General features: G+C 45.7%; 1 protein-coding gene across 1 annotated transcript; it reads left to right on the top strand.

The window, feature by feature from the left end:
- The first annotated feature begins 2,950 nt into the window (after positions 1–2,950).
- LOC119406024 (uncharacterized) lies at positions 2,951–14,845 on the top strand. The gene is made up of 4 exons (XM_037672872.2): positions 2,951–3,183; positions 4,797–4,958; positions 11,261–11,356; positions 14,410–14,845. The coding sequence occupies exons 1-4, from the start codon at positions 3,061–3,063 to the stop codon at positions 14,476–14,478; spliced, it is 450 nt and encodes a 149-aa protein (XP_037528800.1). The 5' UTR covers positions 2,951–3,060; the 3' UTR covers positions 14,479–14,845.
- Positions 14,846–27,839: the final 12,994 nt, after the last annotated feature.

Genomic DNA, 27,839 nt, shown 5'->3' with positions numbered 1-27,839 from the left:
GGCCGACCAATGGCGGCCCACGGGGCTCTGATTGGCAACAAATTACGCTTGTTATTGGCCGAAGACGTTCATCCAACGGTCGGCAAATGATAGGGAAAGAGTCGGCACCCAATGCTCGAGATCGGGCGGCCAAACGTTGGCCAGGTACAACCGACAACCCGCCAGCGACAAGCCGACATCGCTTTATATCTGTGGGCGCAAATTTTTTTCCTACACGCATTATTTCTCGGTCAGCGAAAATTTCTTGTATGAGCGTTGAGCGTCAGCTGTCATTTTTTGCACTATATATTATTCGCACAAGATTATTCGATCCAGCTGTGCCCCACGAGTCTACAAGGTCAGTTCGGGCCATGGCCGGCCAGGTCGGCCATGCACGTTGGGCCAGCATAGAGCTGATGTCGTTTTTTCAGTTAAGTGTGAGGGGTAACTCTGAAGTGGACAATATCCAACGAGGGAGGGGTGACGCGTTCCATTTCCGGTGCCGCCGGGCGCCCACCGCTTTTTACGATGGAGAGAGCTAGAGGCACGGTCACCTCGGCCTGGCGCTCGGAGTCGTGGGCGTTTGTTCATTTCTAGACACGGTGACACCTAATTCTTTCTATAGTTGGCGGTGGTATATGGTTAGGAAAGAAGAAAAAGGCGATAATTTTTGTAGCCCAATGGGGAGCACGGCTAAGCGCCTCTAAAGTTTCAGGGGTTTTGCTCCTTTCCACTCGCTTCTTTCAATCTCCTTTCCAACGTTGCCGCTACATTGAAAAAGTGGCTTCAACGTTGTGGCAACATTGTGTGCTACTACGGAACCTCACCACAAGGATCTCGCCACGTCATTTTCGTGTAGTGTTCAGTGAATGTTCGGGTTTTGCAAGGCCGGTGCGGATCACAAATTAAGTTTATGCATGACGGTTACCCCGCTGCGAAGTGAGTGATTTTTCGTCCGTGCTAATACATCAACCGCAGCGATCACCGTGTTGAGCCGAGCTACGAAGCTAATTGTTTTGACCAAACACCCATCATACTAAAATATAATAATAAAACGAAGCGAAAACAACACAGGTGGCTACTCGAGTGGTGCTTAGATGTTTTGCACTTCACCGGACAGGGCCGTTCTTGACCACTTATGTTTGTTCGCCAATCGGGCCATATCCGATTGTCATTTGACTGAGTGGAACACTGGGCATTCCGGATATATTGCGGCACTTGCCGATATAGAACTTGTAACGTAACACAAGCGATGTACCTTGAAGAGTCTACAAACGCTCCGCGTTTGGTGATGTGTGTTGCATACTTATTCAGGCAGCAGTTTCCTTTTTTTTTTTATCTGAAGTTGTTAGAACCAAAAACAGCACAGTGGCTTCCCGTTGACCTTTCGCTGGCTCAAATAGCAATAAAAGAGAAGAAAATCCGCAGGTCGAGCTAAAACACGCAAAAATTGTTCGACAACGCCACGCACCAGCCCGCACACTCCGCGCCGTCCCGCACGAGCCAAAAAGGAGGAAAGCGCTGGTTGTCAGACCGGTCCTCCTCGCCCGATGCAAAAGGTCTATAGTCAGCGAAAGAATGTCGCCGGGGTGTTTAGCATAAACTGTCCGTCATTGTTTAGAAGCTCAGAAGCCATACCTACTGATAACAAAAAAGAAAAAAAGAGAAACAGCGAAATCTCAATTTGAAGTATTTCTTCGCTACAGACTAGAACCGACCACAAAAGAATAAGTATAAGACGTTTCGGCACCCCTGACGGGAGCCTTGTTCGCACTTTTGTTGAGAATTGTTCAGAAATTGTGAACAAGGCTCCCGTCAGGGGAGCCTTAATGACTTTTAAGTGTGGAGCACTTTAGGGGCCCGGGCTAGCTCTGATCGTATGCTGTCGTCGTCTCATGTAGCTTGTCGTAACGCTGGTAAAACCACGTCTAGCCCATAGCCATCTGCAGCACATGGAGCGCGCGCTCCGCCCAGGACAAGTCTTCTTCCTCTTGTTCTTCGAGCGTCTTGTTGATGATATCAAGTGCGGAGCACTTTAGTGGCCCGGGCTGTCGTATGCTGTCGTCGCTTGGCGTAACGCAGGCAAAACCACGTATAAAAAAGAAAAAAAGAGGAAGCAAGCAAGAAAGAGAAAGAAAGGGAAGAAATAGGAAGGAAAATTGAAATGGATAGAAATAAAGAGAGAAAAAAGGACTGAAAAAACTGGAAAAGAGAACAAGAAAGAAAGAGAGGAGGAGGAAAGAAAGAGAAAACCGAAGAGAAACAAAGAAGGCTGCCCATCTCCGCACTTCCTTCAGGCTTGGCACCACTATAGGGCGAAGCTGCCTGAATTTTTTCTTATTCTTCCGACCAGACGGGCTTCCGTCAAAACCTCGACATCAGAGTAGAAGTTTGGAGATGTACTTACAGCAGTAGCGTGCCACCTATTTCTTTCTTTCTCTCGTCCTTTGAATTTATTTATTTCATGAAAATGTTCTGATTCAGCCAGAGGCACAACTGCCAATGTTCCAATCTTCAAACACGATTACCTACATGTGCCACGCACCCAGGTTGGGGCGCGCGAACAGCGGCAGTCTATATGGCCTTGTACCAACATCAAAACTTCCAGTAGAGCGCCAAGTCTCTCGAAAGTTTTACGACTAGACGTTTTCTGTTATATCATCCAACACAAAATTAAGGACGTACTCAGGTGCTGAAAATACTTTTAAACGTTGACTCATTAATGAGCGCTGACCGGCGTGTGAAAGCGCCAACACAGAAGCCACGGGCTTTGGCAGAATGATCTCGTATGTTTCTGAATTTCCATCCGCGCAGCGTCGTGTATCACGCACCCGCCCACGCGGTCTCGCACGCACGGACAGCGGAGACGAGCATTGTGAGGCCAATCCCTGCTGGCGCAGGCCAATCGCACCGTTGCGTCCCTAGCAGCGATGGGTGCTGGCTAAGGAGGCCACCAAGGCGGGGCCGGCGCTATCTTTAGGGCAGCGCTTGGGCCCTCTAATTTTGGACAAGGGGCGCAGCGAGAAACCACGGTTCGCGCCGCTCCCGTACACGATCAGAGCGCGCGCAGTGAAAAACGCCATGGCGAGTACCACGACCACGATCAGGACCACAGTGGTCCGGGAGGGACCAACCATCAAGTTCGTCTCCGTGCAGCAGGGCTTCATTTCAACGATAAGTGGCCTGATGACCGCCATCGAAATGGTACGCCCATGCACTCCGCTTGTCGCGCAAGGGAGCATCGCCTCGCGGCAGTTGCCAGTTCGCGGCTGTGCCGGACAAGAGGCGTGGCGATTCCCTGCGCGTCTCTATATAGCGTCAACGCGCGTCTGTACGTTACACTGAATGAACGCATAAGGTGCACAGTCACTAATTATCAACGCAGTGCTCCCGCTTGTGTTTCGTGTGTATACAAATTACGCTCGGTTGTGCAAACGCTGTAAAGTAACACTAAAAAGAGTCGCGCCGCATATATCTTTTGATTTGGAAACTTGCTGTATACATCCATGTAGCACACTTAGAATGAATACGGTGGAGTGTCCAAAGGAGGGCTTACATGTGGAATAAAACGCACCCAGGCAGAGCTGCATACCCCATGGTAAAATGAGTTACGAAACGTATAGTGGCACGCCCATATATGATGACGTTATGAGATACCGTAACATATATCTGACCCAAATTGAACTCGAAGGAAAAAAATCGTAACATAGGTATAAAATGTGCAATTACTTGCAAATATCCAATGTAGCAGGCTGCCACGACAAGCATGTTATAGTCCAAAAACTCAGAATACGAGACGAAATCTCACTAGTGTAATAAATACGGGTGACAATGAGAACATAAGTGCGCTCTCTATAGTCCTGACCTGCTCTGTTGCAGTATCGCAGTGTGCGCAAAAAAAAAAAAAAAATATTACACTAAGACATGAAAGATGCAGAGATGCCTTCAGCTGAACTCCCTTCTTCAAAACAATCTGCCTTAGGGCACACAAAGTAATACATGTTTGCATTGTTTCCTCGGACATACTTTCTGTGCTGAAGCTATTAATAACAATGTCGCGGTGCACAAGCAGCGAGATATAAGACGTGAAAAGATGTCTCACCGGCAGTGTCAGTGGGGAGGCGTTAACGGTACACGTCTAGGTTTAATGTGATCAATAACGATGATGTTTACGCCGTTTTCTGAAATTAAAAATTAAACAAAAAAGGCTATGTGTTCAGAGACTTACATACGATATCTTATGTAATAGTCAGTTTTAATAATCAGAAATCAGAAAACTAAGACAACAAATTGCAAATATATGTGCACACTATACAGAGCTCTTCAGGGAAAGTGGTCAGTACTGTACATAATTAAGTTATGCTAATCTTGGCCATTTTTGACACCCAAACTTTTTGACGTTTACTAACCGCGATAGCAAAGGAAGTTTGCCTATACTAAAGAGTCTGCAATATTAAAGATTAAAGTCCTAGCTATAGGAAGACATAGATATTTTTTTTAATGTTATATAATAATAGCCACAAACACACGCATCTATCTCTCATATATATATATATATATATATATATATATATATATATATATATATATATATATATATATATATATATATATATATATATATATATATATATATGTGTGTGTGTGTGTGTGTGTGGTCTTGTAAAAAGGAAGAACCAAAAGCGTCCGCAATCACACGTATCATGCACTTGTGCCAGAACAGTTAGCCAACAGATGCGTAGGCGTTAATTATCAGTCAGGCATGTCTAGGAGCCTCTTTGCGCGTAATCGAGAAAGACTTCCTTCAATCTTTTCAGGTGTTGGGGATCATTGTGTTCTCCTTGGCGATGCTGTGGCTCACCAGGGGCGCCGTCCTCTTCCTCATTCTCATATCATTCGCCTTCTGGGTAATGTCTTTCCTGATACTCGTCTCGTCGGCATTTTCTGCTACTGGAACTCTGCTACCGACGACTCTATTCGTAAGTAAACCAGCTGACTTCGTTTTTAATATATACTCAAACCGACCCGGCCGCGTTCTCAGCGGGTCCACTACGTAACCACTGAATTTCGCAGTCGCGGGCTGACCCAGTCCGCCCACTACATGGAACCGACGACCGAACAAGCGGACCCGCCTGTACGTTGTCGGGTTCATGTGAACGACTGCTACTCAAAAATTATCTGGGGCAGAGTTCACAAAACTTCCTTTCGTAAGTGCTCCTCGTCATTGGTCTTCACTAATCCGGCATCGGGACTGACCGAAAATTTCCCTTACGAACGATTATAGCGCAAGTGCTTTTGGTGAATGTAGCCCTGATCCGCCGAGATGCACGTATTGGAACCACGAAAGAAAGTTCAGTTCCTACCGACGGCAAGTTGTGTTTTCGTCCACTTCAATTCCTCATGATTACTACACCACAGTCAAAAACTACGCATAATGTTGCCTTCCTTGGCTTCAATATATATATATATATATATATATATATATATATATATATATATATATATATATATATATATATATATATATATATATATATATATATATATATGCATGTACTTCAAAGTGGCCGGCGCGACATGCTGTCGCGCCATAGCCATACGCAGGCCACGTCATGCACCGAACTTGTGGTGCACGAGATTATACTTTCTGTTACTGTTATGCCATTGTTGAATTTACTGCGCTCATTCTACGAAAAAGAAGAAGGCGAGCTTTATGCCAGCGGGCGCGTTCGAACAGAGAATGAAAGAACGTTCTGAGCCTAACAAAATTTCTTAATTAACTCTTTAACTATTAACCTGAGGGCACCTCTTTACATGGAAAAGCTGTGAAACGTGACAATTTATGGCATACCCAGTTTTTCATAAATCCCCCAAAACTCACGCAATTTTATAGATTAAAAGTCACAGTTTCGCCACAACGGCGAAGCCATGAATGCGATAGCAACAAATTAAAATGTAACGCGGAGAACGGAAGGCAGCTCAAAATTTCCATCGCGTCGCTCAAGCCCAAAGGACGCACAAAAAGAACACACACAGGACGAGCGCGAACTATCATGCGCCACAGCTCGACACTTGAAGCGCGCTGCTCAAACATAAAGCAGGACGCACGAAACTAACGCACAGGTACACACAGGACGAGGGCGAACTAACAACTGTCACAGTTGTTACTTATTTCTGTTTGAACAGCGCGCTCCTTTCGCAAACGCGGCCCCTGTAGCGTGCGAAGTGACCTTCGTACGCTCTGTACACTCTAAGAAAAAAAAAAGAGTATGCGTGACTCTTTTCGGAGAGTTCTGACTTGCCACGTATAGGACTCTCTTTAAATAGTCACGGTGACTCTCTTGGTGGGTCAGGATCGGCTCGCTCTAGGAGAGTCCCCTGACCCTCTAGGAAGAGTGGAAAGACTCTCATCCGGAGGATCACGTTACCACTTATAGGGAGTCAGACGACTCTTGCCGGTAACGCTCCTAGGGGGGTCAAGGGACCCACACCGAAGCATCAAGCGACTCCACAAGTATTTTAAGCTACTCATTTGATCCTTGCTCTACTTTTGCGCGACTACTGTTGAAAATAGTGGAGTATTCATTTTAAGCAAGTCCAATAATACTTGCCGTTCTGCCCAGCGACTGTAAAAAAAGAATAGTTCAGTTTTAGCATTATTTTAATAAAACTCGTCAAAACAACACATATTTTCCAGCAAAGTTATATAGAAAGCGCGAAAAGATGGTCTGCGATTTCCAATTAAGAAGTTTGGGTATTCCTCATTTACATGCTTCTATGAGTATAGCCAACTAAAATGTGTGACTGTGATGTGCACAGTGTCATATGGTGCTAAATAAACAGCAGAAATCGCCATCATGTTTCCATATGATTAAGAATAAATCAAAAAGTGGTGACGGCTTGAGGCATCAGACTTGTGGCTTGCTAGGTTGTCGCTCCTGTCCAGCGTGAGCACGATGAAAAACGGTATCTGAAAAGCAGAACGTGATATTATGATGAGAAAATGAAATTGCAGCAAAGGTTTGCAAAGCCTACACAATAAGTGGTTCACACAGACATAATAAAGGCTAACAACAAAACAACAAAGCACATCCTCCGGCAGCCAGGGGCATGCCGTGAGCGGTTATTGACCGCATGTTTTACAAACGTAACCCATCCTTGAATACTCAGATAAACAGATGCGAGTACTAGGGCCCGAACGACACCCAGCGCGTGCGTACGCCGTCTACGTCGAGATCAGACATGTCATATTCTAGAATTAGCGCACATAACTCCCACAATCACGTACACTCACTCGATTCTGTTATAGCGCCCAACGTCATCGCAGTGTATGCAAACCACGAAAACAGCAAACAGAAACGAGGGAAAAGAGTGCACGCCGGCGGCCGCAACAACGCGCGCCGTCGAGAGTCTAGAGCTTTTTCACTTTACCGGCGAGGCGTGTCCAACTTGAATGACTACCGCGTACGTTCTGGAAGCCACCGTACTATATCTGCACCTCAAACTACCGTCTTTAAGCCAACAAAAACCATTAGATATAGTGCGTCTGAGCGTTCTGTACACAGGCTTTTTTTTTTTTTCACGTTCCCACGCGTGGAAGCACGCTGCACACTCAAGGTCGATGGAAATGTTATTATGAAGTAGACTAAAGTGCATCTCAAAACGACATCTTGCACCTTCAGTAGTGCAAACACGACGTGCGATCAGCAATAAATGACCCCCGATAATTGTTTGCATCGCTCGCTTTATGGGAGCTAGTACAGCAACGCGCATAACGGTGGCAACTCGTTAACTGACAGCTTTAGTTGGGCATCCACAACAGCCCCGCGGACACGGGCTACTGTTGGAAATGGCTGGCAGATTCCGCAGAGCTGCTGCAGACGCCCAGCTAAAACTCTATAATTAGTACCTACGAAAGCAGTACACTCACCGTTAACTGGCACCCGTTGTCGGTGTCCGCAGCTCCATGAATATTCCGCCCTCCAAGCGTCACTTCGTGCACGGAGCCGGCGTCAACACCATCAACACCACCGAAGACGCGCAACCAACACAACCACGCAACGCATTCCAATGGACCAGGAGACTGAGACTGACTGAGACGACTGAGAGAGGAGAGCGGCGCGCCACCCCGGCGCCAACCCCCTCTGCGTGGCCGAGCAAGGCGCGACAACGGCGCCAAAGGGCAAGCTCTTCCGTATTCGCAATGCCCATGGCAATGCCCATAGACTGTCGCGCCACCGAGCGGAATTCAGGAGCGTCCTCTCGAGGAGGGTTAGTAGACGACAAAATGGCGGCACTATGCAGTCGCTCCCTTGTGCGGCTGTGCTAGCCTCAGTGTTAACGCGTTGGCAAGAAAGGAACACTACGACTTTGCATGGTCCCTGCATCAGTGAACAAACCGGGCCCTCCGTGACACGAAAAATCTGATTCGTTCTTGCGAGATGCGAAGTTTTCGGGAAAATACGTGGCAACTCGCGCTTTCAATGCTCGCCCACAGCGTACACATACTATCAGCTTCGCGAGGCTTTCTGTAGCCACGTAGGTTACTTAAATGTTATCGTCTGACATATTCAGTTGAAGCTCACCCTGTTTTACTTGCATATAGCATTGGTCAGTGTTTCTTGTAGTGCATGAGTCCCATAACACTGTACGCGGGAGGTCGCGCGGGCTCGCGATGTGCTCTTGTATAACTGAGCGATCTCAAGTTGGCGATACATTAAAATAGGGCCTCTATCCTTTGTCAGCAAAGCGCTGTTACGAATCGTGCGAGCGACGTTTCAATCATTCGAGGACGCGTCTGCTCGACGCCTTTCATGGAGCGAACGCTTTTCATCCACGCCGTCCGTCCTTCGCCAGTGTGGTGGGTTTCATAGCCACCGCTGCGCCGCTTGTTTTTGTACATTTGTTGATAGGTGGCAGCACACTGCAAGCGATTTGCTTGTTGACCGGTCTGCAAGCAAGATGTTCTCCTCACCCAGACGTCTCTCTCATTGTAAACGTGGTGACGCGGAGTGGTCGAAGTCGTTCGGCGGAGGAAATTCTTCAGATTGCTTTCAGCAGTGATGTTGAAAGAAACCATCTTGACGACGAGGATTTTTCACTGGACTTAGAAGACTGTGAAAGCACCGAGAGTGACAGCGACGATGAACCACCAGCTGATAACTCACGAAGAGCTAGTTGCACTTCACGTCCCCTCGTGCGTTAATGTTCTTTCACGCTCGTAAGTCACTTTGATTGTATTTAATGTATAATATCCTTGAGCGAGATCAAAGTAAAAGCATAGTTCCTCTTGTGCATTGCATGTATCACGATTATTGTGGATATTATGGAGCGCCGCATGCCGCCAACACGCTCGAGCTCGACCAACGAAGAGCGAAATGGTTAGAGCGATGGAACGTGCAGTCACGGCCACAATCCACGCCTCTCGGCTAACTTCTTCGACTTTGCGAAAAGCATACGTGTACATTCTTTTCGATATTCATGTTTCGATTGTTCTGATCGAACCAGCAACATGCGAGTGAAGTGAATTGCACAGAGTCTCAGCATGGCTGTGACACAAGCGCTACTGAATGGGATGTTAAATGCTTGTGTTCCGTTGAAGACGTAACTCCGCGTTCCCGACTGCGCAAGTAATGACGACGGCGTATTATATGTTTGCAAACCATCACCACGTTAAACGTGCGGTCCCGTGCAGCAGCGATGGCGCTACTCGCTGGCGGCCTACTACTGCGGAAAATCCGTCAAGCAGGCTCGGTACGTACTACCTCGGAGTGCCGTTCAGCTCATACGTCAATTCTAGTTCATGCAGGTTTATGTAGCACGCACAGGATTTCGCAAAGCATCGTTATGCACGGTAACGGAGCTGAAATATAACCTTTCACTTCGCAGCAAATAATTAGGTGGCGAGTACTTAGCACTTTCCATGGTTTGCGAAAGTATTTTAGTCTCATATCCATTTCAGCGCAGCTAATGACTTCATCCGGTGAAAGTGGCACGGTCCGTACGTCCGCACGTCCTATCTGTTCCTATGCTAACAAACGGGTTGACCCTCCTCCTGGCGCCATATTGAAAAGCACGGCGCGCCACCTATAGTTCGTGGGCATTGCGAATACCGAAGCCAATCGAAACGCGCTTCAGGAGGGTCCAGTGACTCCTTCCCAAATGCGAACTCTTTTTCTCTGCCTGTACCTTCCAAAAGGGGTCAGATGGACACCCGAAGAGAGTCACGGTTCCATGACCCTCTTTTGACTCTCTTTTTTTTAGAGTGTACATCGGGAGATGGGGGTGGGGTAGTTGTGTGTGTGTCTTGTGCTTTCCCCTTCGTACGCTCTGTACGAAGGGGAAAGCATAAGACACACAACTCCCCCCCCCCCCCCCATGCCCCGAGATAAGCGCGCGCGCAGGCGACCACGCCCTCTAGGCCGAAGAGCATCGACGTGGTAGGAAGCGCGCACGCAACGCAACGAGCGGGGCGACGACCTTTAAAGCGCACCCCGCGCGCACTTCACACCATCTTGTGGGTGACCAAGAAAGGATGCTGAAGTAAATGTGTACATAAATAGCTCACCGTTAGCATGCTGAAAGACGTATTTCTCGTGGCCTATAGCCGTGTAACGCCGCGCGCTGCGGAGCGAGAGGTCGCCCGTTCGATTCCTCGCTTCGCAAAAAAAATTTTCTGCATTATTTTTCTCTGTCGCTTATATATATATATATATATATATATATATATATATATATATATATATATATATATATATATATATATATATATATATATACGGGCCCTGACGGCGACGGCAAAAACCAACCGAGAGTGTCCATAAAATTGCTATCGCAAAATAATAATCGAAATTCAAGACCCCTATATCGACGCGATATCGAAATTGTGCGCGCTGGGCGCGCAGGAAATGCCACCGCTGTGTTACGTCAGACCGCAACTTCACGTGACAAACCTTAAAAAGGCGCGTTGCAGTATAGAATCTGGTCAGGAAAAACGGCAAGCTAGTCGTCTCAAATACACAAGTCGACCGCTTTTTGTCTGCGTTTGGTGTGTAGTGCTGATCTGATTCCTTCGCACTGTATATACCAAATAAAACCGCAATCTCCATTTTTTTTTTTTTCTGTACAGCGTAAAACTATAGGGGATAGCCACTGTGGCGCTGCTTCTCGCAGACAAGCGAGAAAGTTCTTTGCGCTTATTTAGCGTTTCAGAAAGAAACGGCTCCTTTGTCGCAGACATCGCACAGTGATTCCGTTGTTCTGATCTCTCTCCGATATGCAGTACATGGTGTTCCACGGCACAGCATTCCTGTTCTACCTGAGCGGCGGCGTTTCAACAATCATCAGCAGCTACCACGGCGTCACCATCGCAGCTGGGGTGAGCATTTTAAAGGACTATACATGGGTCGTGGTCATTCGACTGCGCCTTTCTTGTTCCTTTATGTATACGTCCGAAGTACAACAGCATATTCTATACATAAGGAGTCAGTCGTCATTAGACTCACTACCCGAGCGACTTCTTGCGCAAAAGGCGCTGTTCAACATTCATAGCCTTTCGTTCACTCTCCAGTTTCAGGAAAGATAGTATCCTTTCAGGTTTTCGGTAAGCAAATCGTTCAATTTTAGCAAATCCAGATAACCAATACTGCAGCGTCAAAGCCGTTTCTGTTTGTTGTACATGAAAAAAAATTGCTGAATGGATGTCACATTTTCCAATCTGAGAACATGAGTGTATGACGAATATATGATTGACAGGCCATGCCATGAATAACACTACAAGCCTGTCTTTGCGTCACGAAGCCCTTACCCTCATCACGTGTGGCACGTACCCGCATACCGTGGGCCGCGTTATGCGGGTATGCGCCATAGGCGTTTCAGTCTATACATCAACCTAAGAACGGCGAAAATACATTCATGGTGTTAAGCGCGGAACTGATACGACGGGTACGGGACAGAAAGTAATACACACCTAGGCGCTAACTTTCAACAATGTTTCATTGAAAAGGAAAAAGAGGAGAAAGGAGAAAGGAAGTTCCGCGCTTAACGCTATGAATATGTCGCACAAACAAGGCCAAAAATCTACCAATTGCTAAGCGAAAATATACATTGAAACTTTATAAGACACTTTGCATGGGTTAAACAAGAGGAAAATATAGCGTCTGCTATTGTTACTGATTTTAATGTATACCACACACACAATGACAAACTTGCTGCAACGACCCTTAGCCAGCAACAACGCGCTACAGAGCATAAATAAGAATTACATCAACGGTTGCCTAACATATCTGTTGTGGTTGCAGTGTTGGTTGTCCGCTTTATGACAATGTCAAAAAATATTGCATATGTATACCCCTATGACTCAGCAGGCTCGTATCCGCAGGAATATACGCCAACCAACGCTGCTTACACTTCGTTTCGATAAAAGTATACCGTCTGTGCTGTAACGCACGTGAGCGCCGACGTTACGTCGGACCACACCCTTTACATGCCATGACGTGCCTGGTAAGCCCACTATATGCGCATAACTACTGAACCTACACAAACACGTCGATCCCTGCACCTCGTAAGACTTGGCAAAAAGACAAAAAAAAAAATCCGGCATAGAGAGCTGCTGACTATACTGCTTCGCATGAAATCGATCCCCACAATGCGTGGGATCTGCCGGAATTTTTTGCACAGTGTTTCGTGAAACATCGTTTCTTGCAAGTTATTTATAAGGCACATACTATAATCAGAGAGAACACTGACAACAAATTTGTAGCTCACGTACTTATTTTCTCCTCCATTATGATCATGCAACTATAATTTTTTCACATCCTCGGAGAAAGCTGGAAATTAAGGCAAGAATACTGCAACGTGAACGCCATGGATCATGGGTGCCGTGAGAAAATAAATCAGTGTGCAGCACGCATTTTTTATCTACCCAAAAGCTGCAGATCATAATGTATCTTTATATATATTAACAATAATAGGTCAATATTTGTTCTATTATACTGTTTTTAGAGCCTTCATTTATGTAGTAGGCATGAAGCCATTATTTGCCCTATAGGTCATTCTAGAGTTACTGTATATGCTACCTTATGCTACCTAAAGGTAGCATATACAGTAACTCTACGTCATTCGATATACCAGCGCCAGCGGGAGCCTTGTCTGTAAGCCGCCGCCATCTCGGATGGCGCGCGGCGGCATCCGATGTCACGGTCCCAGCAAGGCGCACATTTTCTAGAGAACCTGACGGTGTGGAAATCATTTGTGAATCAAAATGTCATAGTGGCACTAAGTGCACTCACAAGGCAAGAGACAAGAGAATACAAAGACCCACTGTGTATTTGTATTCAAGTGTCACTTGCCTTGCGAGTGCGCTTAGAACCCAAATCGTCGCTTTCTTGTCAACAATATTTTCAAGAGCAATAGCGCTAGGATAGGCTTGCAAAATCGAATAGCCGTCTATGGTAAATGAGACTTCAATTCTATATTGAACATGTATGAGCGGTTCTATTTCTTTGTTGCACCAATTTTTTTCATCTTTGTGCCGTAAAAATAGAGGTGACCTTCAGTGTATAACCACAGAACCTATAGCCGAAGGACGAAATTTTTAATAAAAGTGTTTTTGTGATAGCTATATATACGTGAACAATTACCTCACCTTCGAAGACTCGCAGAAATTTAAAGTCCGTGGCTGCAGGTTCAAAGAGCTCCTGTTTTCATCAATAAGTATATATGCACGGTTGTTGTGGTTCCTGTTAAACTAATTTTAAACACTCAGTGCTACTAGCAGCAAACAATCATGTTTGTTTATCTCGAAACGTAGCAATTTGAGCAATGTAGTGATGACATAATTCTCGTTATCTAACTTATCATTGTAAGGAGTACTCCAAGTTGTTCCACCTGTTCATGTGTACGCCGAGAAAGCAACATTGTGCCATCTAGAACTGATAATATTTTAAACTGTGTTTCTGAAGGTTATAAAACAACCTATATATTCCTACCTAAAGGTCGTGTCAAGCAAGCACATCCTGACCATGTCCTTTGACCTTTACGTGCACCTGATTTTACCCGTTTGAGCGTGATATACGGTTCCTTCTTGGGTAACCCTGCGTTTGTACTCGGGCGTATCGAACATACCAAGTGGATTGCTACAAGTGCCATAACTCGACCCACTATGCGCCATTCGCTCGACCCGATCTGCTAGCGTTCTCAAGAACGCAAAATATATAGTTTCCAAAGCACTTATCGCTCGTTTTCATTATTTATTAGAACGTACTTACGAAAGGGTTTCATGTGGTCGTATTATCCGTTCTTAGCACTGCTTTGAAACGATCTCTTTTACTGTTGCAGTGCCGTGACCCTGAAACACACGACAACTAACATTTCATTGATTTCCGCATTGGATATATGTTGTTCCGCTCATTCAATTGCTTCTCTGAACAGGTCCTCGGCCTGGTGGCCTCAATCTTCCACCTGATTCACACCGGATTCGCTTACAAGAAGAAGATCTGATCAAGACAGGCCAGTGCGTCCACCGTTCAATGCTGATGTCTCACTGCTGAGAACGGTCAGGCAGTCGCGACAAGCGCTCTTGCATGCAGCGAGGAGAGGAGCTCAGGCCGGCGGTGCCCGTCGGTCAACTTGCTGCAGACTGCGCCGCGCCGAAGCTGTCGGCGACATGAGTACGCTACGTAGGCATCATCTGAGCACAATGCATTGTTTTCATCGGGCAACTATGAGTCATGCGTGTAATACATGCGCAGGTGCCGGCTTTCGTCGAAGCACTATATGTAGAGCGGACAACAAAGCGAATGTTTATCGTGCTTCTTGTGCAGTGTGAACCGCGTGTTATTTTTTTACGTCGCGTCGCAAAAACTAACCGAGAAATGTCCATCGTGCATTGGTGAAAATAAACAAATAAAAAAATACACTCCGGCGAAACATTGTATCATCGACAACTACAGTTTGCTTGTGAATTCCCTTGTGTATACATGGTCGATTTTTCTGTGCGAAGCAAAATAACAGTGTCCTCAGTATTCTGCGGTCAACACAGACGTATACTCACCACTTCTGCATTCGTGCCCGAAACACATTGCTCTATAAGCAAACATTCTCGCTCTCTTTCTCTCTCTCTCTCTTTTTTTTTTGGGGGGGGGGGTAGGAAAGGTCTCCAATACACATGGGCTACACTGCTAATACGATGACGTTATAGTCGACGGGTCTCAAACACACAGCCCGCGGACCTTCGGCTGGTGGCGAGGCCCGCACATGAATCGCTCAACTCTTTTTTTTTTTCGCAATAAGTATGTTCATAACCTACACAGACGTGGCTGGTCTCGAGCATTTTTTTTCGTGAGGCAACCCATGCGCTTACCATGCGGCAAAACATAATCGTGGAACGAAAAACTTGGATGACGCTTGAGCTTCGCCTTCAAGAGTATATATATATGAACGCGATAGCTAATTGGGCCCCGTTCGCATCGCCTATGCCTCAACCGTGCCGTAAGAAAACGAACGACTGTGCGCTTAACATTGGCAGTTTCAAACTATCTCAGAATGCCTACTGCAAGTACAGTTGTTAAGTGCCCACTGCGCCATAATTCTGCTTTTTGCGAATCAACGAAAGGCCCACCACGCGTCTGGGCAACACGCGAACCTATGCAGCTGCTCATTTTGTTGATGCTTTTGCAGCTGATGATGATTAAACATGTCTGAGCGCTTTGTAATGGGTGGGCCTTTAAAACACCCACTCGTTGCGCAGTTCAGATGTTCTGACGCCTGGCGGGATTCTGCGCTTCTGCCACGCCATATTAAATGCGTTAAGGAGATTCCTTCCACTACATGGCATTGATATAGAGTTTTCTTCCGCTGCAGTTTCAAGCAATAGCGTGGTTCCGTGATAGAACACCTGCGTACATTCTTGGAAACATTTCGGCGCGCACACAAAAGACGAAAACGAAAGGCGAGAAGACAAACGGGCGCAAACTCACAACTAAGTTTATTGAAGTAAGTACACGAAATATATAACCCAAGGTAGCTGAAGAGCGCATGTGCGTAAAAAGAATCAAACAAACAAACAAACAAGCAAAACACAAGGAAACAAAAGAAAAACACCGTTTGTCTTCTCGCCTTTCGATTTCGTCTTTTGTGAGCGCGCCGAAATGTTTCCAAGAATGTCTTCAAACCAACTCGCCCAGCTCTCCATACTATTATATAACACCTGCGTGTCACGCAGATGCCCTGGGTTCGATGCTCACTCGAACCTCAAATTTTTATTATTTATTTTATTTGCATCTTTCTCGATTTTTCGGTGACGGACAAGGTGATGATTTTTCGCTCACAACCAACGACGCCGACACCGGAATTTCTGCGAAACGAGATCTTTAATGTTATCGCGTTAAAACTCCATATTTCAGAATCGGCGTCCTGATTTCCGGAATTCAGTCATATTAGATCAGTATCGATATGTTTCTCGAAACCTGACGTCAAATATCCTTAAGAAACTACCTATATATATGAGATATGAGAGAAAGGCCTTCTGGGAAATGGCAACGAGTTGACATTTTGTTCAAGTTAAACCCCCCTTCCCCATACAACCTTCTTCACTATATACCGGCCCATCGGGAGACTAAATTTTGTGACTGCGACCCTCTAGCTGAGGTGAGTTTGAGAACCCTGATACAGTAAATAAAAAAATGGAAATGGCAAGAGTCGTACGATTCCACCTACATAATTTATGAAATGAATGGCACTGAACTTTTCTATGGACAAGTTACACTTTAGAGTCGACAACTTTTGGTACATCCCAGCCAATTAATCGAGGATACAATCAACCGCAAATAACGACGACGAACTGCGTTCGCGTCGACTGATCGAATACCAACAAGCGACCGGTTGACACCGACTACGACTTGTACCAAATATCAAAACTGCTGCGCGCGCGTGCGAGACTGCGTTTATATAACTCGATCGCCGTTAGCGTTCAGATTTACTCGGACTCAAGAACAGCCATTAGATCTTCTCGGCGGCCCTCGTCTCTTGGAAAGCAGCCGCGGTTGTCAACAAAACCTTTTTCCAAAAGGAAAACGGGAGAAGACAACCTCACGTCCCCACACATCACAGTTCCCGGCCCACATGGGCGACATTTCCGGACCTCCTGACTACAACCCGAACGATCGGGCACACCAACTGGCGCGAGAACTCGCATTCCGCGTCTGCGGTCACCCCTTCACTTCAACCCAGCCTGGAGGAATCTAGACAACAAAGACCCGCTCGTGTCATACCAAGAAATCACTTCAAATCATGGGTTAGGGCGAAGAACTTTTCTTCCTTCTCACCCAAAACTCAAAAAAGCACAGGCCGTCACTTACAGACAGACCGAAACTAGAACATACATCACACCAACGACACTAAGCAGGATCAATCCTGACCTTCCTAATGAATGTTCACACTGCGGCCACGAATATAACTTCGAACACATGCATGTTCTGTCTGTGCCCTCCGAACGCGGGCACGGACTTTCCTGACCAGTCCTCCTAGAGAAGCGTAGCCAGAAATGTTTTTCGGGGGGGGGGGGGGGGGGGTTCAACCACCCTTTTTGTATGTTCGTGCGTGTATATATGCACATGCAAAATCGAAAATTTTCGGGGGGGGGGGTTCAACCCCCCCCCCCCCGGCTACGCCCCTGCTGCTAGGACACAATGCTTAGACGAACAGAGCTCATCGCTCAGCTCAAGGCTGTCGAGAGGGTCAGGGCCGTCGCCGAAGGACTCTGTCTACCGGCCCCGACCTTGGTGGGAGCCGCAGGATTGATTATAATAATAACTGTTGCGGTTTAATGCCCCAGAACCACGACATGATTAGGAGAGACACTGTAGTGGAGGGCTCCGGAAATTTCGTCCACCTGGGGTTCTCTATATAACGTGCACCTAAATCTAAGCACACAGGCCTCAAGCATTTTCGCCTCCATCGAAAATGCGGCCACCGTGGCCGAGATTCGATCCCGCGACCTGCGGGTCAGCAGTCAAGCACTATAACAACTAGACCACCGCGGCGGGTCCACAGGATTGACTGGCGGGGCCTCCGGCCCGCTTTAATTCTTTCTCCTCGGGACGTAAACAATGTTCTTACTTAGTCACTGGTGACCACCGCTGTTTCAGGCCGGTGGTCGCGCCTCGCCATATGCATGCTCCTCCAGCAAATTATAATTGAATAGCCCGAACATTACGACAGCCGCACAAAAATCCTCTGCCACTCATTCCTGGTCAGCTATTTTTCTATGTCTCAATAAAAAGTGGGAAAATACACGGTGGTTATCAATACAGAACCATGTAGATACGCTGTAACGACAGACACCAGAACAATGATTCGCATCCATCTACAACCAAGAGCCAAGGAGCAGACCGTTGCCGAAACTACGTCAGAGGACTACGCAAACTAGCTGAGCCACGTCCATCAACTTATGCACAAGCGTATCCCTGAGTCCCACCACAAAAAACGACCTGGAGCACAACAAACTAGGCGTTCTAGAAGAACTTGATCACGTAACTTCACGTGACCACACAATACATAGCCTAAAACAATTGTGCGATTGCACAATTGTAACCGGGGAGCTTGCAAGACATGCACTGGAATGGAATCTGAGTGTGGCCCGGCGGACCTCAATTCCGCCGCATTATAATGTTCGTTAAAAGTAGATACGGCTCTATAATTAACCAATCGCAATATGCGGCGTTAGGTAATTAAGCTTAATTAGTAAATTTTGGTTACGCAGCTAATATGCGTGACTTTAGCCTTTATGGACGCCTACCGCACCATACGATTCACTTTTGAAGAATTTGTTTTTCCTCGGAAGCCCTATCTTAAAACTTTACTTGTACTTTATAGAAGCACACGGTACAATTTTGTTAGACATGGAAAAGTCAATTTTCATTTAAAGGGCGCTTAAACCACCTCCGGTAATTTTTTTAACATTTCAATTAAACGTGCACACCGAGCTCAGAAGGCCGTCACGATCAACAACGCCAAACGCGGCAGCGCTACGAGCCGAGGACGCACCACAAATTCCAAGAAACAATCCCTTGTCCTCTCCGTGCCTTTCGGTATCCCCGGCGTTGGCCGTGACGTCACCATTCGTGTCTGCTCATGTCGTCCTTAAAAACAAACTGCTAGTCTGCTCGCAGGTACGCGCGCTTGCCGCTCTTCCTCTTTGCACCGCGAGGAAGAGCGCTCGTCCAGGAGGAGAGACGGGCCGATAAACGGAACGTCGCAAAGTTAAGAGGGAAGCAAGCCAGGGCTGATTTTGGATCATCAAACGCGTGTAACTATGCTAATACGGCACTGTTTCGAAAAATTATTGCGGCTGCGTGTTTGCTGAAGACTCGTGCACATCTGCAACACCACAACTAAATTTCGACCTCTGGGTAGTTTAGGGGCCATTTAAGAGAAAGGTGTGTTAGGTTCTTATGCGCGCAAACGTGTCGTCGCTTTGTTTTGTCCTACCATGCATCGCCTTTCGACACACGGACACTACGCGTGCATATATACTACGCACTTACGATATTTACATCTGGAATAAAGTCATCTCCGCTTACACCCTCGACCCAGCTTGTCCCACGTCCAACTCTCCCATGTCCAGCAATCTGGGACATAGAGTACTGCGGCAAAGTCGACCCTAAGGGGAAGCGCTCGGCGTAACGCTATGGAGAGCGTTCTTTAAAAATTGATTACTGAAGAATGCCTTAATTTTCGCAAATTGCACTTAAGGGACTTAACGCTGACAACGTTATTATGCTGTACATCGCGATTAGTTTGAATTCGCCGGCTGGATGTTTTTCCCGAGACACTTTCGTGGATCCGCTGAAGATGCATGGGGTGATTTTTCAAAAGTTAATTGTAGCGCAACGATCATCTATTCGCTAATTGCACTCTAGTGGCATGTACAGTACGACAACCCTTCCATGTGCTTACAGTTTGGTATGATTGCGCTGGCTGGATTTTTTTCCCGAAGAGTTTTTCTGAATTCTACTGCGGGAAAGCAGCCCTACAGGGGTAAAAAAATGCCTGTCGCTAAATTGATGAGAAAGTGCATGTTGATCACGTTAAAACTCAGAAAAATCTGCAGATGCGATGCACATTATCACGCTGACGTATAGGAAATTGGTAAAGTAATAAATAATAATAAAGAATCTAACAATTTATTTGAAATTTATGGGCGCAAGCTCATAGTGTAGAAGCACATGTATTGTATAGATGGTATTTCAAGGTATATAGTTACGATCAGACGATAGATCATAATTTCATATAATGGATTTCTACTGTTCATTTTTATCCTTGATTAGTAATCAAGATTAATTACTATCTATTAATTATATGCAACCTAGTGTTCAGTGCTGTCAAACGAAAAGTATCCGAAATGGCGTTGTAGCGTTTTAATAATAGCACTGACATCTATATTTATTTAGTAATCATGGTCATCCTCATAATGGTATCTATCTATCTATCTATCTATCTATCTATCTATCTATCTATCTATCTATCTATCTATCTATCTATCTATCTATCTATCTATCTATCTATCTATCTATCTATCTATCTATCAAGCCGCCTACGACTTTGTGCTCTCTTGACCGTTTCGTTAACGGGATGTGCACCAAAATTGGTGTGGCATCACATGACTGCATGACGAACATCAATGACAGGTCATAAGGTCAAAATCTTGACATGCATATCATGAACGGTATCATTTACATGCCACGGTCTTGTCCTCTCCCTGCCGTTTCGTTAATTAAATGTATACCAAAATTGGTAAGGCGTGACAAGAGTGTATGACGAACATAATTGACTGGTCGTAACGCGCAAGTCATGATATACATGTCATGTACAGCATGATTTACAAGACACGGCGTTGGGGCGCTCGCGGCCGTGTCATTAAATGAATATGTGCCAAAATTCGTATGGCGTGACATTTCTGCATGATGAACATAAATGACAGGTAGTAATATCAAAATCATAAAATGCATGTCATGTACGGCATGACTAACATTCCACGCTCAGGGTGCGCTCGCAGCCGTTTCGCTAGTTTGATAGATACCAAAACTTGTATGGTGCGACTTGACTATATGCCGAACATAAATTAGAAGTAATAACATTAAAATCATGACATGTATGCCATGTACGGCATGATTTACATGCCACGCTCATGGTGCGTTCGCGGCCGTTTCATTCATTGGGTATATACCAATATTGATATGACATGATTGTATAAAGAACATAAACGACAGGTCCTAACATGAAAATTGGGACATGCATATCATGTACGACATGACTTTCATGCCGCGCTTATGATGCACTTGACGAATACACCGCCCATAGAAACATCAGCCAACCGGTATGAGGCCCTTACTAAGGCGAAAGCCTTAGGTGTCTCATCAAACGCGAAAATTGACTGCCGGCGTCTTCGAGATTTGGCGACATGTGACGATACTTCGCGAGACCGGCGACGGCGTCGAAGGATGCAAAAAAAGTAATTGAGGGTCTAGAGTCACGTGAATATGCGCGTGCCTGTGTACGTGCGTGTACGTGCAGTCAGCGTACCAAAAGTCACATTACCTCAGTGTAACATGACGTCATTAATGACGTCATTCTGTGACGTCATGATGACGTCACAGATCGCCAGATTATCTAAACAGGTCGCGAAAGTCGGAACGAAAAGTGGTCGGAAACCTATTGCGACAAATATCAACACCCGCGCGACGATTATAGCGCTACTAGGTGAGGGGGGGACAAATAATGAAAACAAACAATTAATTAAGCGTTTATTTTCCTTACTTTTAATTTTATTTGTCACGAAATAAATTAGTAGATTATTTTAATCAACGTTTAGTCTTGGGTATGTGGTTGAGTGGCCAACTTGTTTCGTTTATTTTCAGAAACAGCGGGCACATGCAGGCAGTCTGGTTACATGGGTCAACGGTTTTGTCTATTTTCAGATGCAAATGGCGTCGCTCGTTTTTGCGCAGTAGGTTTGTGCCTGTCGTCCGTAGGTGATTTCCTCGCATAAGCGTTGTTTTCTAGTCGTGGTACTTGGCAGAAGGTAATATAGCCCATCGCAGCCATCGGGAACCGTTTCAGTGACTGTGTTTTGCCAGCGCACGGCCGGCGTGCTGTCGCCCTTCGGGACGATGAGTCCGCCACGCTACGCGAAGAAACGCTGCGCTGTCTACGGATGCAAGAGCAGCACGTGTGCAAGGTTTGTGTGCACGTTGAATTGTTATGCTACTTCTGATTTCTGTGTTATATATTTTGGGGTAATATCCTGTTCAACTGCAATATTTCGCCAATAAAATACACCTTATTTATCAAATCTGTCTTTTTCGTCTTCCCGTTATCTTGCAGGCTTACATTATGGAGCCGTCATAGTGATAAGAAAAAGAACGTGCAGCTATAAAAAAAAGTAAGAAGCGGCGCCCTGTCAAAAAAATCCATAAATTCGCGCCCATCGCGTTAAAACGTGACGTCATTTCCGCTTCCGGTTGTGACGTCATCTTTTTCTTTTTTTTTAATTCTGTTTGTCCCCTCCTCACATAGATGGCGACTGTTGCAACAACTAGCCACCGGCTTGACACGTGGGCTTCTACGGAAGTTACGCTACCAGTTTACATATACCTTGGTGGCGACATCGAAGGACATCGTTGCTTGGTCAAGGCAGGCCAATCACGGAGGCTCTGCAAAACCTTGTGAGGAGCAGAAAGCTTGCAATGCCTCCGATCCTGGAGGCATGTTCAAAACCACCTTTAAGGGAAGCTGTAGAGCTTTTAGAATTCGGTAAAACATTGTTGTTAAGAAGGACCAACATTATTGTCGACGATGGCGTAATTTTTTCCGCTGTTTTGGCAGCAGGAGCTTTAAAATACGCAAAAGAAAAGTTCGTCTTGCTCCGCCCACGCGAACGCGCCGAAACTAACCGGAACTACGTCATCGTCGGTAGCTTTGGCGGAGCCGCGCAGCCCAGTCGTATCTTCAACCGTGGCCTCCGTGACTAGTTCCGGCTGCGCGCGTTTGTAGAACTGATCGCAAGGCCATGCTTTCTTTAACTGTGCTGATGTTTCCAATGACACGGCACGCCGAAGATGACGTCACCGCGTTCACTCAGCATCTCAAGAAGCCCTGCGGCTGCAGCCGCGGTTTTTGCCAAGAAATGCTATTTGCGTTCATCTGTGAATTATTACATTGGTTTTCGAATGCAGCAGGGATCAAACTATGATTACACACTCCAAAGACATTTTTTTAAGTGCTTCAGCCTCCCTTTAAGTTCGGAAAGCTTTTGAATATGGCGGGGGAGGGGAGGATCAGCACGTCGACCGAGAATAAAAAGAACAGCAAAATGGATTTCGCCTTCGAGTCGTCTTAGGCGATTGCATAAGGAACCCTTGAGTTTTTCCTGTTCAGACAACCTCTATAGCACACCTATTCGGTGCCTTTGACAACGCTGTCCCTCATCTTCACAAATTCAGTCGTGCGATACTACCAATAAGCAGTTCACAAAATTAAGAGGGCAGTACTAACATTTATTAGTCCAAAGTCGCCGACATGGGTCACTGGGGGGCAAAAAGATACGCCCCGTTGAACACAACCACACATTTATGCTTCGTCGTTAACGCGGGAGTGTCACACACTAAGCTTCGCCGAAATTAAGCTTGGGAATGTTCTATTGCAAGCATAAGTGCAAGCATGTGAACTTTTTCAGATTACGGACGCTCTTGCTTCGCGATGAGGTATTCCAGTTACCACGGCGGATGTTTATTCCGCCCCTCCGATCTTGCTTCTGCTCCCTAGGCTGTCTTCTGGCGCTGCTGTTGCACGTGAAATGTTTCAATGGAGTGCATTTTACTTCGTGGGATACGAGTCAAGCAATTTGTTCTCATGGTATCAGGAATTTAACGCAACAGCGTTAAAGAGTTCGTTTCGCAGAAATTCCGGTGTCGGCGTCGGTGACGGCGTCGCTGGTTGTGAGCGAAAAATGATGCATCTTGTCCGTGACCGAAAAATCGAGAAAGACCCAAATAAAATAAATAATAAAAATCTTCGGTTTCGAGTGAGAATCGAACCGAGGCCGTCTGATACAAACAGGTAATCTACCGCAGAGCCACGCTATTTCTTGAAACGTCTTTGACAAAAAAAGAACACTACATAAATAATCGAGAAAGATGCAAATAAAATAAATAATTAAAATGTTCGGGTTCAAGTGAGAACCGAACCCAAGCCGTCAGCATGGGAAGCACGTGTTCTACCACGTGTTCTACTGCTTCGAAAAAAAAAAGAACACTATATGAATGTCATGTAGTGGAGGGAGTCTCCTTAACGCATGCAATATTGCGTGGCAGACGCGTAGAATCGCACCAGGCGTCAAAACATGTGAATTACACAATGAGTGCGTGTTTTAAAGGCCCACTTGTTACAAAGCGCTGAGACATATTTAAGCATCATCATCAGCAAAAGCATCAACACACTGAACAGCTGCGTAAGTTCGCGTGTTCCCAGTAAAGCGAAAGAAACAATCCCGGTAAAGCTGAAGAAAAAGATGGCTGATCCCTCTGTCATAGGAATCGGTATAACACGAAAGTGAAACGTGTCGTCCCAGTAGCAGTTGATTGTTTATTGTGCATTGGTATGTCAAAGCTTGTACAATGTCTACTGTTGTTTGGGAGACATAGCACCACTTGATGTGGACGCACTCACGTTGACACCCAGTGGCACATCACCGTACCTACGACTAACGCCCATGATCATGATTTAACCCTTGCTGCAGCTGAAGTTCTTAACATATATGTGGACACCGCATATGGTGAAACCCGTGCATATATGGCATCAACGGGCACATAATAAACACTGAAACTTGATATGCACTCCGTCAAAACGTCGTGAAACGAGAAGAGAAACGCTACGCGCATCGTGTCTTCTAGCGTGGCCGTTAATTCGCACAGGGCGAGCGGAGAAAGCGTTGCGACAGCCAGGCGAGCGTCGGAGAGCTGTTTGTCGATATGGATGGATGCTATGAGCGAGGCTCGGGCTAAAGCCACCCCGCGGTGTTTAAAACGTTGAAGACATTACATTTCCAGTGTAAACGCACCATTCCAGTTTACATTGGAAAAAACGGCGCGTTTTTTTTTTTTAACCTGGTGGCACACATCTCACCGACCCGTTATATAGAGGACGCCCATAGCATCCATCCAAGAGCACTGAGAGAGGAAAGTGTGAAAGATAAAAGGCGCGTTCATGTAGCCTCCGTTATTTGTTTGGCGGTAGCTCAGCGGGCTAAACTCCTGCCAGCCATCGTCGCGGACCGAGAGGTCATGGGTTCGACTCCTGCCATCAAAACTTCTTGACAGTTTTTTTTGCCATTTCATGGCCTTCATTTTGCCGACGTATTTCAGTGACGGAAATACTTCATGACAGTGGACCCCGGCATAAAGCACTTTCGTGTTAGAAAATAAACAGGAATCCGGTGGTTGTGTTGCCGTTCTTGCACACAATAACGCACAGATTAAAAATAATGGCTTCCCGGTGCGATGCGCCAATGATATTCTCGGCACCCAAAAAATCGATAGGTTTGTGTCTAAAATTAACATGTAGAGCACTCGTGAAGACGCCCGAGAAGCAACATGTAACGTCAAACATGTCAAGTGATTTGTTGAGTGCAAGGAAAAAGTATACAGTTTATAGGATTCCTCTGTCCAGCGGCTCATTATACATTAGACAGACGGGCAGGTGCCTCAACGAAAGGCTACAGGAACAAAAGAATATGTGTAATAGAGTTGCAATCGAGGGGAATCACGCTCAGCACTGACCTGCCTGCAAGCGTAACCCGAATTTCAGTGCCAAAACTATGTTGACACAGCAGGAACCGAATTAAAAAAAAAAGACAATTGTAGAAGCGTACGCTATGCCGTCGGGACAGTTTGGCGCATGCGTGAGCTCTCCGTCCGTTGCACTTAAAGACAAGCAAGTTGCATTTCTAGTGAAACAAAGATTTTGGTCGCCGTACATCTTTCATCTTGGATTCTGACTTGGCATTTTGGTAACGTAAATTTCCAAGAAAAATACAAGGGTTTTTACAATTGTTAGCAATCACGTTTGCCCATGCGCGGTTTGCCAACAGTGCCCTATCCTTTTATGTTTTTACCCACCCCTTCTTGTCTACTTTTAAATCAGTTGCTGGATGCGCTTCGTCTCATCGTTCGTGTCTGCCTTCTTTGTGAACTTTGAATCGCTGACTTTTTCATCCATTATGTTCTAATTCCCACAGAAGATCTTCTGAGAGGGTAAGGCATTGCGTAGCCATCTATAGTATGATATAGCAAGTAGGCCGGAAAGGGATGTGATTGTGAGGAGGAGTGATATGTGGGGGTGAGGAGGGGAGAGGGTAAACATAGCATAGCAATGTATGGAAAAGTATAGCAAGGGGTGAGAAAGAAAAGTGAGGATGAGGAGGAGGGATTTGAGGGTAAGGAGGATGGCAGAGTGTAAAGCATAGAATATACTTGTATATTATAGTAAAGCAAGGAGCGGGAAAGGAAAGAGAAGGTGAAGAGGAGGGAAAGGAGGAGGGTAATGCAACCAGCGCCGCTGTTTCCTCAGTCTTCGCACCATAGTACGGAGCTGCCCCAATGTTAACGCGACAGCGTTAAAGAGCTCGTTTCACAGAAATTCCGGTGTCGGTGTCGGCTTTGGCGGCGGCGTCGTTGTCCGTGAGCTAAAATTCGAGACAGATGCAAATAAGTAAATAATAAAAAATCTTCGGCCCGTCTGAGCATCGAACCCAGGCCTTGTGCATGACAAGCTGCTGTTCAACCACGAAGCCACACCAGTGCTTGAAACTGCTTCGTAAAATAACGCTATAAGAATGTCATGTATTGGGAGGGGTCGCCTTAAAACATGTAGGGTAAGGCGGTGCAAAATGCGACAAAAATGTGAAAATAGTGAATATTATTTTTTATTTCACTTGTTACGCACCATAAAACATCAACGCCCGAACTTTCTTTTGGGTACGAGGTATGTGCTACATAAATATGGCGATGTTGGGACTGTTGAAGTTTGAAGTTTATTCTAACATCACGAAAATACACGTGACATGGTTCATGAGTATCACAGAAGGAGGTCCCGAAGTAAACACTGTCAGGAGGACCTCCTAGCGATATTGTATTGATAGCATAATGAAAGCATATTAGAAACACGAAAAAAAACAAGAACACGAAAAAAGAAAAAAAGGTTATTTAAAAAGAAAAAAAGTTTATTTTAAAATGAAACAAAAATGCACCAGATGTCTCACTTTACCCCAATCTGCGGAGCAAAGCGAGACGCTGCGTGGGGCGAAACGAGACGGTGTGAAAAAATTTCATCCCTTCAGTTCTTACACTACAGCATATGAAATTCACTCCGTGGGCCCTCACGCAGTCTTCATGAACACAGTCTTTGCACTCCATGCATTGAATCAATACAGAACCCGGCGCTGTGTTACTCCAAAACTCTCGAACAACATTCAGTTCATTTTTCAAGTCGTTTTCTACCCAAGAAGCTCCTGGTGCACGTCCGCACCATCCTAAACAAAAGAATATTATACATAATGAGCGTAAATAAATGGTTCACTCAATATTTGACACTCTCTAAGGCAATTCAATGTCTTTTTGTCGCGTTTTGCCCCTCTCACATGTCCATATTCAAAAAATATTTCCCCTTTGGCCCATGGCACCGAATGAACTAAACTTTTGGGGGCATGTACCTAACAACGTAAATATTTGCGTTGTTGGACTGACGCCGGAGTAGCTTCATGCACGCATCAGAATTACGCCCCTTTTCGGCGGGTCACGAACACA

This window comes from Rhipicephalus sanguineus, chromosome 1 (assembly GCF_013339695.2).
Source record: "Rhipicephalus sanguineus isolate Rsan-2018 chromosome 1, BIME_Rsan_1.4, whole genome shotgun sequence".
NCBI classification, from domain to species: domain Eukaryota; kingdom Metazoa; phylum Arthropoda; class Arachnida; order Ixodida; family Ixodidae; genus Rhipicephalus; species Rhipicephalus sanguineus.
Note: the sequence above shows the minus strand (reverse complement) of the source record. Positions and strands in the feature narration are given on the sequence as shown.

Excerpts from the sequence above, each read along its gene's own strand:
- LOC119406024 (XM_037672872.2), top strand. The coding sequence starts at position 3,061 with ATGGCGAGTACCACGACCACGATCAGGACCACAGTGGTCCGGGAGGGA. Across the intron at positions 3,184-4,796 it reads TGATGACCGCCATCGAAATG|GTGTTGGGGATCATTGTGTT; the intron begins GTACGCCCATGC and ends CAATCTTTTCAG. Across the intron at positions 11,357-14,409 it reads GCGTCACCATCGCAGCTGGG|GTCCTCGGCCTGGTGGCCTC; the intron begins GTGAGCATTTTA and ends TTCTCTGAACAG.